The sequence below is a fragment of the Meleagris gallopavo genome, chromosome 3 (assembly GCF_000146605.3).
Source record: "Meleagris gallopavo isolate NT-WF06-2002-E0010 breed Aviagen turkey brand Nicholas breeding stock chromosome 3, Turkey_5.1, whole genome shotgun sequence".
Lineage (NCBI taxonomy): Eukaryota > Metazoa > Chordata > Aves > Galliformes > Phasianidae > Meleagris > Meleagris gallopavo.
This window is the reverse complement of record NC_015013.2, coordinates 1,184,660-1,206,728: the sequence shown is the minus strand read 5'-3', so window position 1 is coordinate 1,206,728 and position 22,069 is coordinate 1,184,660. Positions and strand designations below refer to the sequence as shown.

General features: G+C 39.8%; 1 protein-coding gene across 2 annotated transcripts in view; it reads left to right on the top strand.

The window, feature by feature from the left end:
* The window catches only part of CNTNAP2 (contactin associated protein 2), a 793,259-nt gene that overhangs the window by 614,458 nt on the left and 156,732 nt on the right, over nucleotides 1–22,069 (top strand). For both annotated transcript variants that reach the window (XM_010708239.2, XM_031552712.1), the window contains one exon: nucleotides 6,184–6,340. In XM_010708239.2, coding sequence (XP_010706541.1) covers nucleotides 6,184–6,340 — 157 coding nt within the window. The remainder of the gene's footprint in view (nucleotides 1–6,183; nucleotides 6,341–22,069) is intronic.

The following is a 22,069-nucleotide window of genomic DNA, read 5'->3' as shown; positions in this document are numbered from 1 at the left end:
TTCAAGCTGTTGAGTATTCTGATCTTAATTTGATGTTAGTACTGTTTGGAGAAGCTGTTTGGAATGATCTCCAAACATCCCTTTGATTCTAAATCACTCTGTATTTTTATGGGACTAATGGAGGAAGCAAATTCTCACTAGGAATTGATGGACAGATGCAACCAGAGCATGCTAAGGAGAGAGCTTGACAATGGCACATGTTGCTGGAGAGTTTATTTTATGACTGGTCAGTGGATATAATAGCAGTTAAGCATGAGAAGAGATCTATAAATTCAGAACTCATTTAATGACACAAAAAGTGACAGCCCTAAAATACACTTCTAAAAGCAAACAGGAATCTAATGTTGTTTGCAGAGAAATAATGGAGTATTCATCTTATAAATTACATAGCAAGTACAAGTGGAAAATCAGTCACGTTATGCACTAAAGCTTCCAAGTAGTGTTTGAGAGTACTTTGCAAATAAAAGATAGTGGCTAGACTATAAAGCCAGAAGGGATTTTTACAGTCATTTAATCTGGCCTCTTGTATGAAACAAGTCTATCACTTTCTATTTACGTAGATCACGTGTATTAGATAAGATCTCATTTTTAACTATATAAATGTGTAGTGGTAAAAAAAACCAAGATAATTCTAGTTAAGTTGATAATTCTAGTTCTACAGCGAGAAATTTCATAATAGGTATTGAAATTTCTGTTTTTCCACTAGATATTTAGAGTGTAAACAAGTTTGCTTTTTACCATTTTTATCCCAGGGCTTTCAGCTCTTTTAACAATTGTCAGAACTGACAGTGCCCTGGGTCTTATGGAGTCTGGACACTATGGAATAGCCCTCAGATTGTATTAACTACAATGCAGCAGGACTGCATGTTTGCAAAATTCTTGTGATGCACAAGTTGAGGAAAGTTCTATAAGATAAACTAGGGATTCAGGCCTGCTTATTCAAAAAAACTGCTTTTTCAACCATCATCGAAATGAGATTCAGATCCCTCTGTTTGTCAACTTTCATTTTGGCAAGAGTCTATGGACGTGCTGTTTCAATGACAGTCACATAACAGACCATATAAATAAAAAATACATTATACAATGCCTTTTCTATGTTTGTTGTCTGTTTTGTTGAGAGTGTATACAAAAATACTTTGAAATGCCATTTGTTGATAGTTGTTTTCTTTAAACATGCTTAGGAGGCAACAGTTTTCCTTATGTGAACTGACCACATTTGTCATAGAAGATAAAGAAAAGATGTAGGGGACAATATAAAAATGACATATATACAGGAGTACGCTAGAATTATGGCTTTATTGGATAAAGTTATTGCCTGCACCTGATTCTGAACACTTGAAATACTTCTCTCAAAGCACATTACTTTCATATATTGTTATCAGGGGTTCCTTCAAATTATTTTCATTAATATTAATATTAGTCCTTTTAAATAGAGAATCAAAACTTTAGCATTTCCATGATAGTGTAGAAACTAACTTCAAAGATGAGAAGAAAAAAAATCAAACAAAATGAAAACAATAGCAACAACAAAAACAGGAGCTTTGAATATCATTAATGCTGTGATTGGGTCTTAGATCAATGAAAGCAATTCTGTGTATTGATTTTGGCATCAAGGAGCTGCAGGTGTGGCCCCTGTGAGCAGAGCCTGGAAGCTGTCCCATGTCAGACCAGAGCCAGCTCCAGCTGTTTTAAAAGGGACCTATTGTTGGCCAGAGCTGAGCCATGAGCAGTAATGGTTGTGCCTCCGTGAGAGCAGGAAGGAAAAGTTGCACAGCAGTGGCTGGCAGAGAAGAATAATAAATGTGAGAGAAATAGTCCTGTAGTCACCAAGGTCAGTACAGAAAGATAACAGAAGGTGTTCCAGATACAGAGTAGAAGTTCCTACAGGCTGTGGAGGGGCCCATGGTGGAGCTGGCAGTCCACCTGCAGTGCATGGACACTATACAGAGCAGATCTCCATGTGCAGCCCATGGAGGTGCCCAGAGTGCAGCTGGTAGATGTGGCCTAAAATAGGTTGCAGCCCATGGAGTGTCCTTGCAGATGCAGGACCCAGGCTGGAGCCTGTGGAAAGGAGCCTGTGGTGGAGTAGATGGCCTGGGAGAGCTGCTGTCCATGGCGACCATCACTGGAGATGTCTACTCTTGAAGGATGGCCCCTTGGAGAGCTGCCGCCTGTGGAAAGGGTCAGTTTAGGAAGGACAGCATGCCATGGGAGGGACCCCATGCTGGAGTAGGGTCAGAGAATAACCATGAAGGAGTGGCAGAGATTAAGTGCTAGGGACTGATCTGAGACTCCATTCCCCTGTACCACTCAGGGAAATATAGAAAAAGTTGGTTCTTTCTGTTCTAGTCTGCTATCAACAGGCAATAAATAGCATTAATCTCCATTTATAGAATCTGTTTAACCAATTATGGTAACTGTTCCCTGTTCTTATCTCAACCCATGATCTTCTTTTTTTTATTCAAATTTATTCCCTGTCATTTTGAGAAGGGAGATCAGCATGTTGGAGCTTGTCTACCCATAGAATCATAGAATGGCTTGGGTTGTAAGGGACCTCAAGGACCATCAAGTTTCAACCCCCCTGCTCCAGGCAGAGTTGCCACCAACTAGATCTGGTACTAGATTAGATTTCTCAGGGCCCCCTCCAATGTGTCCTTGAACACCTCCAAGGATGGGGCATACACAACCTCTGTGGGTAACTTGTTCCAGCACCTCACCACTGTCTCAGTAAAAAACTTCCCCTTGACATCTAATCTAAATCTCCCTTCCTTTAGTTTAACACAATTTCCCCTTATCCTATCTCTATCTACCCATGTCAAAAGTTGGTTTCCCTCATGTTCATCAACTCCCTTTAAATACTGGAAGGTCGTAATGAGGTCTTCCTGCTGCCTTCTGTTTTTCAAGTGAACAAGTCCAGTTCCTTCAGCCTGTCTTCACAGGACAGGTGCTCCAGCCCTTGGATAATCCTTGTGGCCCTCCTCTGGACCCTCTCCAAAAGCTCCAAATCTTTTCTGACTTCTGGATTCCAGACACATTACTCCAGCTTGGGCCTCATAAGGGTGGAATAGATGGGGACAATCACCTCCTTCTCCCTGCTGGCTACCCCTCTTCTGATGCAGCCCAAGATACCATTGGCCTTCCAGACTGCAAGCGCACACTGCTGGCTCATGTTAAGATTTTCATCAACCAGAACCTCTAAGTTCTTTTCGGGACTCTTAAGGAGTTCTTCTTCCATTTTGTATACATATCTGGGATTACTTCAATCTAAGTGAAAAACCCTTTGCTTTGCTTTGTTAAACTTTATTAGATTCACAAGGGCTCACCTTTTGAGCTTATCAAGGTTCCTCTGAATGTCATCCCTTCCTTCTGCTGTATCAACCACACCTCTCAGCTTGGTGTCATCAACAAACTTTCTGAAGGTGTACACAATACCATCGTCTGTGTCATTGATAAAGATACTAAAGAATACCAGATCTAAGACAGAACCATAGGGGACACCACTCATCTCTGGCTTCCATTTGGACATAGAGCCTTAGGCCACAATCCTCTGGCTGCAACCTTGAAACCAATTCCTTATCCACCCAATAGTTTACTCTTCAAATCCATATCTCTCCAATTTAGAGATAGGATGTGGTGTGGGACTGCTTCAAAGGTCTTGCAGAAATCCAGGTAGATCACATCAGTCACCTTCCCTTTGACCAATGCTGTCACTCCACTATATAAGGCCATCAGATTGGTCAGAGACAAATTTCCCTTGATGAATCACACTGACCATCTCAGATTACCCACTTATCTCTCAAGTGCCTTAAAGTTTTCCAGGAGGATCTCCAGGAGGATCTGTTCCATGATCTTCCCAGGCACAGAGGTGAGGCTCACCAGCCTGTAGTTCCTCAGGTCCTTCTTTGTCCCTTTCTTGTAACTGGGAGTAATGTTTCCCTTTTTTCTGTCCCCGGGGACCTTGCCTGACAGACACAACTTTTCAAATATAATGAAGAGCAACTTGGCAACCACGTCAGACAGCTCCCTTAGGGCCCTGGAATGCATCTGGCCCCATGGACTTGTATACATTCAATCTCATGAGTTGGTCTTGGACTTGCTCCACTTTTACAGTGGGGAGAAGTTTGCTCCCCCAGTTCTCACCTAGAGGTTCAGGTTCAGGGATGTGAGAATCCTGGCTTCCAGTGAAGACTGAAGGAAAGAACTTACTGAGTAACTCAACCTTTTCTACATCTGTTGTAACCAGTTCTCTTTTCTCATTTAACAGGGGAGATAAGCACTCTTTGGCCTGTCTCTTCTGATCCTTGTAGGTGACATGTCCTTGCTTTCACTGCCTGTACTTGTCCTTCTTTTCCTTCAATTTTCCTGCAGAACCTTGAAAAGCCATTCTAGTTTCATGCCTCCCCTTCTTGTTTTCTTATTCTGAGGGAATATCTCTAAGAATACCTATCTCTAAGCTGCCACATTCTATCATTAGCTGTTGGAAAGATATTTACATAATTTGTATTAAACAATCTTTTGAAGGACAGGACTGCATATTTTTGTATATGATAGATCATATTGCAACTTGAAAATGCTGTTGCATCGTTTACACACCATGTTCTTTTAGGTCACAACAATTAGTTCCATGATAGTCACCTCACAGAAACCAAAATGACCAATTTAAATCCCAGATTCTATTACCATAGCCTTAGCATTAGTGGTAGACTGAATGGTCATACAGTGCAGCATATTAACAACAAATAAAAACCTTCAGCATCCATGATTTTTTCTCATTACTTTATTTTCAAAGGTAGTATTTTATATGATAATTAACAATCAAAATCATTTAACAAAGCACATGTTTTAGAGAGTTCTAGAGTTCTTTTCATTTGTTCTTGTTTGCTTAACGTATCTGATCATATTTGTTTACTCTCTCCGTCTCTGGAATTTTCTTTAAAGGTTTGTCTGAATCTCTCTCCATGTATGTCTGACATAAGTAAATTTATGGTCTAGATGATCAAATTTAATTATAAGGTTCTATTTTACAATTATGGATGTCAATTTTATGAGATGTATAAGAGATGCACAGACAGAAAATTATCTAAAAATAGAATTTATTTTGTAGAATTTCTATAAAATTTATTAATAAGTGAATTTCATGCTAATGGCTTCATTTTATTTAATGAGTAAATAGCTTGCATAGCAGTACAGATGGGGGGAAAAAAACATTGTAAAGAGAAATGATTATAGGCTCCATCATATTTTCTAAATGTCAGAAAGCACCAAGTTAACTGTATTGCAATTGATTGAGTTACTCTCTTGAGTTTGAAGTTAAGCTCATGTATTCTCATATGGTGAACTGGAGACATAAAAAGTGCCTTCTAAATAAGGATGGGATTTATTTACTTTTTTAAATTACATTTAAGAGTCTTCATTTGTTCAAAAACATTAGAAATCAACTTAGAGATGTATATAAAGATATGAAGTTACAGACTCAATGCCAAGAAATACTGAAGGTCAGATTACCATTGCTCTAGTATTGAATCAAAACTTTTACATGGATTCTTTAAAAATGGCTAAGATGCTTAGGGATTTTCTGGTTTCCTGTGAGCCAGATGGAGGAACCATGATGAGCGTGCTTGCTTTCAAGTGAAAGTAGATTAATTTCCAAATAAAAGCTGTTTTCTGCATGTGTAAAAAGAATGTATGTTTCAATCAAGCATTTTGCATAAATACTGGATAATCCATCTGATAGCTAAATATATGAATTTGAGATTAATTGAAAATAATTATGGAACCTACCTACATATTTCGATTATATAAACTGAGAAAAAAGAACATACAATATAGAATCACTCAGGGTGGAAAAGACCTTAAACATCATCGTGTCCAACCATGAACTAACCGTACTACTCTAACTAACAACCCTCTGCTAAATCATGTCTCTGAGCACCACAAAAATATTTAATTCTTCTCAGTAATTATAAATCATGTGAATACAGAAAAGAAAATGTGCTTTGTTTACCTGGCAAAGTCCTTTGAACTGTTCAGTGGTAACTGAGTGCATTTGTTTGCCCAAAATGCAAGGTGGCAGTCCAGTTATGTGCTGTGAATGTCTGCATATTAAATATCTGAGCCCAGTTAATACATAATGGAGATCTATTTCTGTGATGTACCATAACCTTTCATTTTCATTCCTTTCAGAAGGGAATCCATATACGTGGTGGGTTGGAAAAGCCAATGAGAAGCATTACTACTGGGGTGGATCAGGACCAGGTATTCAGAAATGTGCCTGTGGAATTGAACGCAACTGTACTGATCCCAAGTACTACTGCAACTGTGATGCTGACTATAAACAATGGTGAGGATGACCAGAATCTCCTAACTTTTGTAACTACTGTAATTATTCTGAATGTCTTTTGTTAAAATATTTCCTTCCCTAATATAGAAGGAAGGAAATATAGTATGTTTCTGAATTCTCTTGTTCGAAGTATCTGCTTATGTGTTCATTTTCATTTTACTCACACTACTTGTGACTGTCAAATGTAACGAATGTGTTTAGGTTTTCAAGTACATTTAACTATAGAGAAGGTAGCTAAACTTGAAAAGTCAAGTCCTAATAGGAAGGACTATCATTGTCATTGCCGTGCAACTTTGTTTACATGATGTTCAGTTGTATTACGATATAGTATTTAATTTTGTCTCTGCAACTTCATTTTTTCTAGCATTTCTCATTAATGGAGTACTAATGCTGTATTGCTTGCATTATGTGAGAGATACGAGTTCAAGTCACTCACCCAGTGACTCTAACTCTCATTATCCAATTTTCATCAAAAAAAAAAAAAACAGAACAAGGCTTTATATTTCAGAAGAAGCTACTGCACTCTGCGCGAGATAACTAAATATTTTTTCATCTGATGATTGAGATTACGTATTTATAATATAGGTGGTATTTTTTAAACGGTATGCAATGTTCAGTGACTGACTAGACTCATGCTTCTACGAGCACTTTTCTCATTAAAAGCAGCTTAAAATCATAGAATAATAGAATAATAGAATGGCTTGGATTGGAAAGAACTTTAAAGATCATTCATTCAATTCCAAACCCCCTGTCATGGGTAGGGGCACCTTCTAAAAGACCAGGTCTCTCAAAGCCTCATCCAGCCTGGCCTTCAACACTCCCAGGGATGGATCATGCACAATTTCTCTGGCCAAAATTTCTAGGATCTAACCACCTTCATAGTAAAAAAATTCCTCCTTATCATAGAATCGTAGAATCATTAAGGTTAAAAAAGACCAGAAAAATCACTTAGTCCAACTGTCACCCCACTATGTCCATTAAACTATGACCCTAAGTGCCACACATATCCTTTACTTGCAAACCTCTAGGGACAGGGATTCCATCACCTCACTAGGCAACTTATTCTAATGACTCACCACTCTTTCTGAGAAGAAAGTTCTCCAGTTGTCTAACCTGAACTTTACCTGGCACAACTTAAGGCCATTATTACTAGTTAACTGGGAAAAGAGGGCAACGCCCTCCTCACTCCATCCTCCTTTCAGATGATTGTAGAGAGTGATGAGGTCTTCCCTGAGCCTCATCTTCTCCAGTCTAAACAATCCAAGTTCCCTTAGCTGTTCCTCGTAAGATTTGTGTTCCCTACTTATCATCAGGTTTGTTGCCTTTCTTTGGGCATGCTCAAGGGCATCAATGTCTTGTAGTGATGGGCCCAAAACTGAACACAATACTGAAGGTAGAGCCTAATTCTATCTAATCTAACTCTGCCTTGTGATGGGGAGACCTCCATCAGTACTCCAGGTGTAATCTCATGAATGCAAAGTAGAGAAGGAGGATCATCTCTCTTGATCTGCCAGGCATGCTTGTTTTTATGGAGCCCAGGGTATTTAACTTTTTTGTTCAATGGTACATTTTCAGCTCATGTCCAGTTCTTAATCTGTTTCTGCAGGGCTACTCTCAATCCATTCATTACCTAATTTTTATGGATGTTGCCCTGACCCAAGTATATGACCTTGTGTTTGTCCTGTTGAAATTCATGAGATACACACGAGCCCAACTTTCAAGCTTGTCAGGATGCCTCTAGAGAGCATCCCTTCTTTCCAGAGTGTGGGCATCCAACTTTTTGGCTTGCCTGAGCTATGTTAAGTGGAGAAGAATTGTCTTAGGTTAATGTTTTGGTTGTTACTGAGTGATGAGTGCACGCCAGGGGCCAGGATGGGGAACAGCCATCACAGTAGTGCAGCAGCAGGGGTCAAGGTGCATTAGTATCTGTACAGGGCTGCGTACTGTGGATTGGATATGCCTGTCCTAGAGTATCAACTGTACCACTCAGCTTGGAGTCCTCCACAAATGTACTTGAGGGTGCACTCACTGTCGATGTTAATAAAGATACTAAACAGTACTCGTACCTGCACAGACCCCTTAAGTACCCCCGTCATCAGTGGCCTTCACTTGGACATTGAGCCACTGTACTGTGACATTTTAAACCCTTATCCACTGATTAGTCCATCCATCATATTCATGTCTTTTCAATTTAGACACAAAGATTTTCTGTGGAGCCTTATCAAAAACTTTGCACAAGTCCATGTAAATTATATCAGTTGTTCTTCCCTTGTCCATATGTGCTATCTCTATATAAAGGAAGGCCAACAAGTCAGCCAGGCTTGATTTGCCCTTTATCAAGCCACATTAACTGCCTCCAATCACCTCTGTCTTCCATATGTCTTAACATGATTGCCACGCTCTTACTTGGTGCAGAGATATGACTGAATGGTGTGTATTTCCACAGGTTCTCCTTGTTACCTTTTTAGAAATGAACAATGTGTTTCCCCTTTTCCAGTAACTGGGGACTTATGTTGACTGCCACAACTTTTCAAAATCCAGAAAATACAACAAGGAAATTTTGTCATTACAGAATAAGTTGAAGTATACTTTTAATATGAGACAGTCCAGATATTGAAGCATGAGAATAAATTACTTCTGCTGAAAGAGTATTGTATTCATCCTGTATGAATGATGATGCAGAAAAGAAAAAATAGTGATAGACACAGAGGACAAATGAAAAACCTTTAAGCAATCTGCAATACTTGTTTTGTCTAAACTTAAACTTCATCTAAACTTAGTGCCTGGTTTATTTTTTTCATCTGATGTGTGATATTTTTTATAAGTCCAGGATTGGTTATGTCCATTTTGAACTCAATTATGATACAGTATTTTTCAGGTTGCTAACTTATAACTTAGTCTTGCTATATCTGGATTCTGGACAATATTTATTAATATTTTTAAAAGTCACAATCAACTTTTCACTCTCTCTCTCTGAATTAAGAAAAGAGAGAATTCTGGAAGTGGTATTGGTATTTAGAGTATGCCTTATATGTTGATTGGCCCTTGATAATAGGGAATAAATAGGTAAGTAGGACTGATAGTAGATACTGTCAAGGAACTCAAGTTTTTGCATATTTGTAATCTGCATCTAAAACATTAGGTGACACTCATATTGTTTCATTGTTAATATTAAGTAATTTTTCCATGGTAAAGTTTTATGGATAGAGGGCCAGGAGGGAAACTACAGATGGGAAGAGCTTTACCCGGAACAATCCCACTGATGTGAGCTTTATCCACTATTTGTGCCCAGTATGAGATTAATCCAGAGAAAAGTGAATCAAATAAAATTTAAAACAGTAGTTTTACTTACCTACAAAGAATATTTATTTAAGAGTGTGGCCACCATTCAAGTGAGAGAATAAATACTTCTGAGGTTGCTGTTACTAGCAACAAGAAATTCCATGTTTATTTGTCAAACCAAATCTTTACGCATGACTATTTGTGGAGTTTCATAAAAAATGAGCAACAATGTAGAGGTAGATAAACTGTATTAACTGAACAGTAAATGTAAAAATCTACAAAGCATTTTGGTACCTACTCCCTTGATCCTAAAGACAGTTGTAATACCCAGATTTTCCAAGGTTTCCATTCTACAGGTTAATTTTTCTTATGTAGCCCTGACCTGAGAAGACAATGTGATCTTATGGGTGTATTTACAGGGAAAATGTTTTCAATTAGAACTTTGTCATGAGGATACAGTTTAGATTTCTCACTAGGGCATGTGAGAAACACATGCTCAAGGTCAAAAATTTCTGATCAGGCAAAGATCTCTGTGAAGAGCAGTTTAATTATTATTGTAATAATGGGCGCACACCCCCTACTGACAAGGGAGAAATTGCTCAACTAGTCAGTGAAATCCATTCTGTTACATACCCGGGTCCAACGCAGGTAAAGCCTCTTCTGGCACTTATTGGCTGAGAGTCTCAGGCTCACAATCTTCTGAATCTGTTGCTACGTTACACTTCCATACAATGTCTGTTACCAACCCATTGTCTTTGCGTATGTTCTGTACTTTTTATGGCGATAGGAAGACAATATTTTCAACAGTTAGCACACTATTTCTGTCCTGTATCAGACTCTTCCCTACTCCTACCCCTACCATACCTAATGCCTGTGCCAATTCTACCTAGGTCAGAACACCCCAGTCTCAACTTTACTCTGTTCAGCAGCTTTCTTTGTGAAAGGAAACTTATCCTACAATACATACAGAAATACTGTAAATTTCCACTGAAAAAATACAATCTACATCTCACAGGCACAGACTTCTTTGCTGACTATTGATGTGCATGATAATGTTTCAAGAAATATTTAGTGGCTCTAAAAGATGATTGAAGGTAATTAATGGAGGTAATGATCATAGAATGGCCTGGGTTGAAAAGGACCACAATGCTCATGTAGTTTCAACCCCCCTGCTATGTGCAGGGTCCCAACCACCAGACCAGGCTGCCACATCCAGCCTGGTCTTGAATGCCTCCAGGGATGGGGCCTCCACTACCTCTTTGGGTAATCTGTTCCAGTGCGTCACCACCCTCTGGGTGAAAAACTTCCTCCTAAAATCCAACCTAAACCTCCCCTGACCCAGTTAAGACCATTCCCCCATGTCCTATCACTATCCACCCTCATAAACAGCCGTTCCCCCTCCTGTTTACATTTTCCTTTCAAGTACTGGAAGGACGCAATGAGGTCTCCCTGGAACCTTCTCTTCTCCAAGCTAAACAATCCCAGTTCCCTCATCCTTTCCTCACAGGAGAGGTGCTCCAGCCCTCTGATCATCTCAGTGCCCTCCTCTGGACCCGCTCCAAGAGCTTCACACCCTTCCTGTGCTGGGGGCCCCAGGCCTGGACGCAGCACTGCAGATGGGGCCTCACAAGAGCTGAGTAGAGGGGGACAATCACCTCCCTCTTCTTGCTGGCCACCCCTTTTTTAGTGCAGCCCAGAACACAGTTGGCCTTTCGGGCTACAAGCACACACTGCTGGCTCATGTTCAGCTTCTTGTATATCATGACCCCCAAGTCTTTCTCTGCAGGGCTGCTCTCCAGGAGATATTCCCACAGTTTGTATAAATACCTGGGATTGCCCCAACCCAAGTGCAGCACCCTGCACTTGGCCTTATTGAACCTCATTAGATTTTCATTGGCTCACTTCTTCAGCCTGTCCAGGTCCCTCTGGATGGCATCCCTTCCTTCCAATGTATCGACTATACTGCTCAGCTCAGTGTCATCAATTAACTTGCTAAGGGTGCACTCAGTGCCATTGTCTATGTCTTTGATGAAGATGTTGAAGAGCACCGGTCCCAAGACCAACCCCTGATGGACACCACTTGTGACCAGTCAGTGACACAGGTGACACAGAACCACTGATCACAACCCTTTGGCTGCCAGCCAATTCCTAATCCATCAAACATTTCATCCTTTAAATCCATACCTCCCTAATTTAGAGAGAGGGATGTGGTGAGGGACCATGTCAAAGTCCTTGCAGAAGTCCAGGTAGATGACGTCCATCACCCTTCCCCTGTCCACTGAAGCTGTCACTCCATCACAGAAGGCCACCAGATTGGTCAGACACAATCTGCCCTTAGTGAAGCCATGTTGTCTGACTTGAATCAAATCTTTATCTCATATGTGCCTTAACAAAGCTTCTAGGAGGATCTGCTTCATGGTCTGTCCAGGCACAGAGGTAAGGCTCACTGATCTGTAGTTCCCTGGGTCTTCCTTTTTTCCTTTCTTAAAAATAGGAGTAACATTTCCCTTTTTCCAGTCATCAGGGACTTCACCAGATAGCCATGATTTTTCAAATATGATGGAGAGTGGCTTGTCAACCACATCAGCCATCTCTTTCAGAACCTTGGGATGAATATCATCTAGCCCCATGGACTTATACACGTTCAATTTCATGAAGAAGTCTCAGACTTGTTCCACTGTTACAGTGGGACAGAAGCCACTCCCCACTTCCTCACCTAGAGGCTCACAATCCTGGCAGACACAGGAAGCCTGACCACCCATGAAGACTGAGGCAAAGAACTCATTGAGTACCTCAGCTTTTTCTTTCTTTTGAAAAATCATTTTATTCTTCCTTTGCTCATGTTGCCCATTTGAAACTTAGCTCTGCAAAAGACTTGGTAAATAAATGTAAAAAAACAAGTGTATTATGCAGTTTGCCATAAAATTATTACTATATGCATACTATATTACTATATCTAAAAGACTAATGTCACTTGCTGTATGATAACCGTTGAGTCATGGCTAGGATCACTGAATGAGCGTCTGAGAAAAGAACCTAGTCAGCCCTGAGGGCACAGGTGAAGGCAATTCACCTGTGTGACTGGAACAGACTTTTGTCTTTCCTGTAAGCCTAGGTATTTGAAGACGGGTGAGCACCTTTACTTTTCCCTTGAAATACAATCCTATCCATGCTAGTCCCCTTGCTGTTACATTCCTGTATCGTCTTTCCACCACATTAATCTTTTCGGTTGTAACATTTGGCAAGCCAGCCAAACTGAAATACTTAAATGTCCTTTCTTTAGAGTGTCTTTAAATGGGAGAACATTGCCCTCCTAGGTAAGACTATCCCTGGACATATCCCAGGATTTATGGGATCACCCTACGAACCTGCAATTATAATTGAGAATTGGTGCCCCCTGCAGGTTACTGGAAATGTTTTCTCTGCATCCCACATGGAGGATTATTTTCATATCTTAATTACCAAAGAGCACCAGCTAGCTGCATCTACCATGGTATGGCCATTATTAAATGCTTTAAATCAAGCAGAAATATGAAACAATACCTTAGAAAATGAAAATCAACTACTACAAGATTATATTGAAAACCTAGAACAACAACTTGACATGTTAACAGGAAAGAAATCAAGCTGAACTTTCCCGATAAAACAGGTCTGCAACATTACATTAGAAGATACCCAGCCTCCTAAATAATGGACCTGGATGATTCAGAAAACAAAGCTTCCAGATTGGATATTGAAGTTCCATCTGAGATGGATCCCTTTGAGATCCAACCTATAATAACTCAGAAAACAACGAAAGTACAAGATAGACCAGAAGCAGTACTCCCTGACCAAACTCATTTGCATGTAACATCTCGTTCCTATACAGCAACTGAATTAATGGACTTAGTTCAACGATTTCAACAGAAACCTAGGGAAAGCATACTAGCCTGGCTTTTAAGGTCATGGGACTCAGGGCAGAAAATGTTGTGGTTAATGGGCCAGAAATTTCTTAGTTGGCATCCATTACCTCACATCCTGCCCTAGACAAAGATTAATATATGCCATTCAACACCAGGATGAAAACCATTCATTAATAGATTGGTTGATAGCAGTATGCTGCATGACTTGGCCTAATAAGACTGACGTACTATTGCACACAGGTTTATTGTCCTCCATGGAGGACTTTCAAACCAATATTCATGAATTAGGCATGAGAGAAGCAATATATGAAGAAATGTTTGATAGCCCGGACTTGGCAAAATTTTCAGCAGGCATGAGACCTGATTTTACAACAGACTCCTTCCCACCTTTATGGAACCTTAGTGTCCATACTGAACCCCCTAGTGACCTCGGAGGCCATCGTCCAACAGACTGCCCAGTTGGTAGCTGATATGGGGGAAACAGAGCACCTAAGAACAAGGCGTAATATTTGGGTGGTAGAAGGAGCTGAGATTCTCCCAGTTATTAAGACCAGAAAGGCTGTCCCATGGGCACTCTGATCAGGACCCATACGGGTGTCCCAGAAAGAAGTGTTTAATGATCTCATACAGGCTGGCGTGGCCTTTGCCAAGATCAATCGCCAGCCTAATCATATTTCACTTCATTTGTGGAAACAACTATGAGATGATCAGAAATTTCAAAATGTTCCCAAAAAAACAGGAGTATGAATAATTCAGCAAGTGCCAACAAGAACTTGGAACTTAGAGGATGTTATAGACCCTAACAGAAGTAAAAAACTTCCTCAGGTGACTTGAGCTACAATGCCTGAGCCACCTGAGGATAAAGACCTGTCCATAGGACAGTTAATGGCATGACAGGGGATGTTCGTTCCCCTATAAGTAGGGCCTCCAGATAGGACTGGAGGCCTTATGTTGAACTAACAATTTTTTGGACCCAGATAAATGTACAAGTTATGGCGTTGGTGGTCACAGGCACGGAAACTTCAATTGTCAACAGTGATCCAACTAAATTTCAAGGAGAAAGAGTAATGATTAGTGCTTTTGGGGGACAGACCATTCCTGTTTGAAACTGGGGGTTGGGCGTCTCCCACTCCAGGAGTATAAAATGTCTATTGCCCCAGTCCCAGAGCACATCTTGGCATAGACATTTTATTTCCAGGCAACCGTAGGAGAGTTCAGACTCTGGTAGAAGTGTATTAGTGTCCAGGCCATTAGTGACCCAGGCAATATTGAGCGGCCATGCAAAGCGTGAGCCTATTAGCCTGCCAGAACTGTGCCGGATTACTAATTTGAGACAGTATAGACTCCTGGGGGTGTAAAATAAAATATTAAGGATGGTGCAGGAATTAGAAAAAATTGGGATTACAAGACCTGCACATAGCCCATATAATTCCCCCATACAGCCAGTGCGAGAATCAGATGGCACTTGGAGAATGACAGTAGATTATAGAGAATTAATTATGGACACGCTGTCTGTTCAGGCAGCCGTACCAAATATTGCCTCCTTAATGAACATACTGAGTAGGGAAATGAAAACCTATCACACTGTGTCCTAGACCTGGCAAATGCATTCTTCAGTATTCCAATTGCTGAAGAATGTCAAGACAGCTTGCAATTAAATGGAGAGACAGGCAGTGGACCTTTCAGTTCCTGCCACAAAGGTATGTACTTTGGCCAGCATATTGTCATAACCTAGTGATGCATGACCTAGCAAATTGGGAAAAATCTAATAATGTTAGCTTGTATCATTATATTGATCTCCTATTGACATCTGACTCACTGGAGGCAGCAGGACAGGTGGCAGATTCAATGACTACCTATCTGCAAGAAAGAGGATAGGCTATAAATCCTCAGAAGGTGCAAGGTCCAGGCCTGTCCACGATATTCCTGGGGTTAGTTTGGTCAGAAAAGACTAAAATACTACCCAGTGCTATCATAGATAAGGTTCAGGAATTCCCAGTCCCTACAACACCAAAGCAGCTGCAGGAAACCTTAGGTATATTGGGATATTGGCATTCTTTTATATCTCGTTTAGTGCAGCTGCTGAGACCATTATATAAACTCACGAAAAAGGTGCAACTATGGGACTGGGGAAGAATAGAGCATGAGGCTCTATTCCAGGCTAAATTGGCTGTTAAACAAACAGGCATTGGATATATTTGACCCAACTCTCCCAGTCAAAGTGGACGTTCATGTCACTCAAGATGGCTTTGGCTGGGGCCTGTGGCAACACCAAAATCCCATCGGGTTCAGGTCTGGCATGAAGCAGAAGAAAGATATAGTATGATTGAAAAAGTTATTGGCTGCCTACTCTTCATTACAGGTGGTAGTGCCAATAACCCAAATAGCTGAGATGATAGTTAAGACCACCCTACTGACTAAGGGTGGATGAAAAATCTGACCCACCTTCCTGAGATGGGGTCGTGCACACACAGATAGTGGCACAAAGGGTCGCCTGTCTCAGCCAGAAGAGTATTCTGTCTTCATCACCACTGAAAGAAGAGCTTCAAGAGATCTTAGGCCCAGTGATGTATCACAGTGATGTGCCGAAAGAAACATTGGTCACTCCATCAGAAAAGAGTCCCATTAAGGAAGGGAAATATCCCATTCCTGAAGATGCCTGGTAGACGAATGGATCCAGCAAGGGCAACCCAAGCAAATGGAGAGCAGTAGCATACCATCCCTCCACTGAAACAATTTGGTTTGAAGAATGGGATAGTCAGAGTGGCCAATGGGCAAGCCATGTGGATGGTTGTAACCAAAGAACCTGGTGATGGTATCCTGAATATCTGCACAGATAGTCGGGCTGTGTAGTGGAGACTCACTCTTCAGATTGTGCAGTGGGTCACCCAGGGATGGCTATCCATGCCTGACCCATCTGGGGCAGAGATATGTGGTTAGACATATGGAATGTGGTTAAACACAGGAGTGTACGTGTCTACCACATTTCTGGTCACCAACCCCTACAGTTGTCAGGAAATGACGAAGCCAACACACTGGCCCAAATTTGATGGTTTTAAAATACACCATCTGAGAACATCTCACATTGGTTACATCAGAAGCTGCAGGACAAAAGATAACATGGGCAGCTGCTGTTAAAGCATGGGGGCTGCCCATACAACTATCTGACATTAGGCATGCTGAGATTGTGACACTTGCTCCAAGATAAGACCGAAATCATTGCCTGAAACAACAGCCCATCTTGCTAGAGGACACAATCCTCTCCAGCGATGGCAGGTTGATTACATCGGGCCCCTCCCCTGGTCTGAGGGGGCGAGATATACCCTGACCTGCGTCGACACTGCAAGTGGGCTACTGCAGGCCTATCCAGCGCCAAGAGCAAAACAGGCATATACCATCAATGCACTTACCAAGTTGATGGCTGCCTATGGGACACCTCAAGTCACTGAGACCAAGGGACTCATTTTACTTATGCCATTATTCAACGCTGGACAGATGAAAACAACGTTGAACGGAGATTCCACTGGATTCGTATAATCCAGCAGAGACAGACCTTACTGAATGCTATAATGGTATTCTTAAGGCTGCCCCGAAGACAGACTCTCAGTCTATGCAGGAGTGGACAAAGAGACTGTAGGAAAGTATGGTAATAACAGTACCAGAAATCTTAAAAACTTTGAAGACTCAAGAATTAAATTCATGTTTCTATTTGGCACAACACACTTCAAATAATGCTCTTAAAACCGCGATTGTCTCCTGGTGCCATTTTATTTAATAAGTAACCCAGAATGAGAAAATTTTTATCGCTGTCATGAAAAGCAGAGAAATTATTTATTCCTTTGTAAACAGAGAGGCTGAGGGGGAGGAAAGAAAAAGCTAGCAAAATAAATATGTAATAGTGTAAATCCTCTGAATCAAGACAACTGATTGTGGGAAAACACAAACAGGCAGCTCAAATCTCATTTAATTTATTTTATTAATATGACTTTTTAAACTATTAAATTATTGTATGTAATGATTGTGAAGCAGATCAGACCAAAAGGAAATCTTCAGCTTCTGTCCTGAACCCTGGAGGACATCTAAATGGAGTTCAGAACAGTGATAAATACTGGAATTGATTAATTTGGGCAAAGAAGTGAGAGATCATTAAAGAGACTGAGCTGAAGAACAGAAATTTAAGTTTATTAGATGCTAAAGACAGATTGATTTGGAGAATTGACAATTGTTAGGTTTTGCACTATCCCCATTCATAGGTGCCTACTTTCACTGGAACACAGAGTAATTCAGTAGCATCTAGGACCCCTAATCCAATCTTGCTATTCAGTGCCTAACTGCCTAACTACACTGGTTGGGTTGAGGTCTGTATCTACTTGAGTTCTGAAAACCCCCAAGAAAGGAAATTCCAGAATCTCTTTGGACAACCTGTACTAGTATTTGACCATCCTTATATGTAATCACAATTTCCCAGCTCCAACTTGAGACAGTTACCTCTTTGTAAGTATACTTATATGCATACATGTATATACCTGTGTAGATCTATCTTGTTCTAATTTAGAGCTTCTCTAAATACAACAGAGTCCTTCTCAAATACTGGAAATTTTGGTTTAAATCAGCTGTGACCGACTTAGTCAGCTGTTAGATTATTTCCTGTTAGATTATTTCTAATGGCCTTCCTTTGCCAACTGGAGACATTACTTCTTCATAGAGGGCCATCAAATTGTTCAGGAATGATCTGCTTTTGGTGAAGGTGTTCTGGCTGTCTCAGATCACCTTTTCATCTTGCATGTGCCTTAACATCTATTCCAGGATGACCCATTCCACGATCTTCCCAAAAACGTGTGAGGCTCACTGGCCTGCAGTTCCCTGAGTATTCTTTTCTTCCTTTCTTAAAAATGGAGTGATGTTTCCCTTCTTTCAGTCACCAGAGACTTCACTGGACAACTATGGCTTTTTGAATATGATGGAGAGTGGCTTGGTGACTACATCAAACATTTTCTTCAGGATCCTGTGATGCTTGTTCCCTGGTTCCATAGACTTCTGCACATTCAGTCTCATTAGGTGGTCATGGACTTGCTCTTCTCTTAAGGTGGGAGAGATTTTGTTTCCCTTAGCTCTGCCTAGATGTTCAGGGTCATGAGTGGTATGGGAAGCCTGACTGCTGTGAAGACTGAGGCAGAGAGCTCACTGAGTATTCAGAATATCTGTTGAAGCCACTTTTCTAATTTATCAGAGAGGATAATACTCTTTTGTCTTCTCACCAGTGTACTTACAGAATTCCTTCCTGTTATTTTTCATATCCCTGGCCAAGTTTACTTCCATCTGAACCTTGGCTTTCCTGATCCCATATCTGCTTTTCTGGATTGCATTTTTGTATTGTTGCCAGGCTTAAACCCACTTCTACTGCTGGTGCTTTTCCTTCTTTTCCCTCAGTTTGATCATCAGATCCTTGCTCAGCCATGCTTGTTTTCTTTTTATGGCATAAACTCAATGAAAACTGAAGGCTTTCTGTGTAAACAAATGAGAAATTATTTTGAAATTACATCCAATTTTCTTTCTTTGTAGGAAACTACAGCAAAAAAAAAATTCTCATTTTAATCACTTGAAAGATGTTTTTCAAAATACTCATCAGTTCACCAATAGATGCTCACTCCTCTTGTTAATCTGGAATGAATGTATGCTCAGAATTCAAGAACTATTCAACTGTTATTTCTTTTAACAATTAAAAAAATTTTTTTTTTTTTACAGATTTCTCAAGGAAGGATTAATGAGGTGGTCATTCAGCTTCATTGTTCCACAAATCATCTGAATTTTAATATTTGCCTGTACATAAATCTTTCCCAAAAACTTTCTAGTGACATACTTGTGGATTTTATAGAATCTATCTCCTCATGATTCATATATTATGTTTTCACTTCTGATATATGAATGCTTGCAAATCACTTACAGCCATGTAGAAATTCTTTTATCAGTATAATATATTGTACTGATAAAGCTGAAGAATGTGTCTGCAAAAATTACTTCTGTTGCATTTATTGACCTCACTATTATTTTTATTATTATTTGCAAGCTTTTCTTTTTTTTTTTGTAGGACTTTGAAAGATATTGGAGAACAGTTAATCCATATATTTTCATTTCTGAAGTTCCCTTCCTTAGTAATATACAGGCGTAGTTTCCTCGCTTAATCTATCTATGTTTATTTTGTGTTCATAAGATGTTTCTTCAAACCATGTAATACGTTACTCAGAAAGAATTGGAGTAATTTCAACTGGTATTATTATTGCATACATATAGGGCTGTTTTTGCTTGTTTGTTTATTTGTTTTTTTTTGTTGGTTTTTTTTTGTAATTTGACAAAGAAGAAAAAAAAGATGCTAATATATAACAGAACACTATTAACATACTTAAGTAGTGCACTGAAGCATAAGACAGTGACACTCAAATCGAGCTACAGCCATGTTTGTAATACTTAATTAGTATGAGAACAGTTTAATATAGATAGGGAAAAGAACTACTTTCCTACAAAGCTGATAATAAATTTCTAGAACATACTACCACAGAACGTAGTGCAAGTACAGTCAGAAATGTATTTAGCAGATTCATAAGCAACAGGGAAATAAAGAGATACTGTAAGCACCATGTACAATGTAACATTTTTTATTTTTAATACAATTATGGTAACTGTTCAGGATGAAGAAGGTCAGCAGATAACAGGAAGGACCAGGCTTACTGTTTTTCCTGAGCAGTGTCTTATTGCCTCTGTCTATAGCAGCATGATGGAGCAGGTTGATCCCACAGTGCACTTCTACACATAAATTTTTTTGATCCCACAGTACACTTCTTCACATATGTTCTTCAGAAAGCTTTTGGAAAGCCTTATTGCTCAACCATAGTCCTTGTCAGCACAGCCTAACTAACTTCTTCTCAGGGCAAAACTAATATTTGCACAGCATTACGTGCACTAGATGAGGCTGGCAATAGCTTATTTGTGTCTGAGTTCTCTTCAGTATTCCAAGTGCTAAACAGCTGTAGTAGATTGTTCCCTAAAAATATATTGTGGTAAACATAAACAAAGAAGAAATGTTTACTCTCACACACTTGTGAGCACAAAAAGGAATGTCCTGTGAATCAAATATTTAAGCATGAAAATCAGGGTTTCCAGCTAGTATGAAAGTTCTGAAACAACTTTTAAGGGAAAATTTTGGAGTAGAGCAGCCAAATTCTTCCTATTTGGGATATGATCAGATTCTGAAGATTAAGTAGTGTGGTTGGTTGCAATAGCAGAAAGCTGTCCTCAGTGACTGCAGCCTCTGCAGTGTTACTTGCATAGCCTTGGCTTACAGGCAGAAGTGATAAATTTCTAAGTATCTCTTACACCTTTGAGATCTCTCATAGATTTTATTTTAAGACAATAATTGTTTGTAGTAAACTACATCTGAGCCATCGGGAAGAAAAAAATACATCAACATCTGGCGCGTTGATGTATTTATTGCATTAAAGTGTAGCACAGCTTTGTCAAAGCTCTGAATGCAGCAGGTTCAAATACTATCGGCCTTAGGCCTTTGCACTCAAGCTATTACATTTTACTTATTGTCTTCACCTAATGCTGATAAAAATGCTGCTGAATCTCTGCTTGAAAAATTAGAGAAGCATAGCCTTGTTGCTTCAGGGTTGGCTTCCTCATGGCGTATATCCAGGACTGCTTGCAGTCCCTAAAAGCACTGCTTTTATAAGTAAAGAGAGAATTAGAACTTCTCAGATATTTAATCATCAGCCTCCTTTGGCCATGATCATGTTGTCATGGGTTGTTAGAAACTCATGATGTCTTAAGATTTTTTTTGAAGAGGAGAAATCCTTACAAACTTAAAAAAATTCAAGCATTTTATTACCAAGTTCTTGAATTGCATACTGTATGTCTCACCAAATAATCATTTTCTAATCAACAATAAAGCATATGGTCCTCATAACAATGTTTATAATAACTCAAATGAACTTGGATTCTATTAAAAATGTTGGTGTTACAAGATAGAAAAATTCAAGAGGTATTCAAAGGGGGAAATTTATTTTCTAATACACTTTAAAAAAATTTTCTGCCTAAAGGCCAGGGGAGGGATAGGCGATCTGCAAAATGAGATCTAATCTAAAACCCAGGAAAAATGTGCGAATTAAACCTATCTTTGCATTGTTAATGCAAACTGGTTGGTTTGGGGGGAAGGGGAGTAGGGGAGGGAAGAGTGGGGAGAAAATGTTCCTCAAAGTTACTTAAGTGACTAGTGCTAAATGCAAATCTGATTGTCAGTGTAGGTACATAAAGTTAGTGTGGATCATTTAACCCATTATATCTTTTCTGTTTTCTTTATATGAATTACTTGTGCTTGATGTACGACCAATATTATGTCTTCACTATAATTTAGTTTTAGTAAATAGTGTTAAAAGATGGACTTGTTTATGCTTGCAATTTGGGTCCTTAGGAGGAGAGAGTCTTTGATCATATTATATAGATTTTCAGGAGAGAAGCTCTCTCTCTCTCTCTCTCTCTCTCTCTCAAA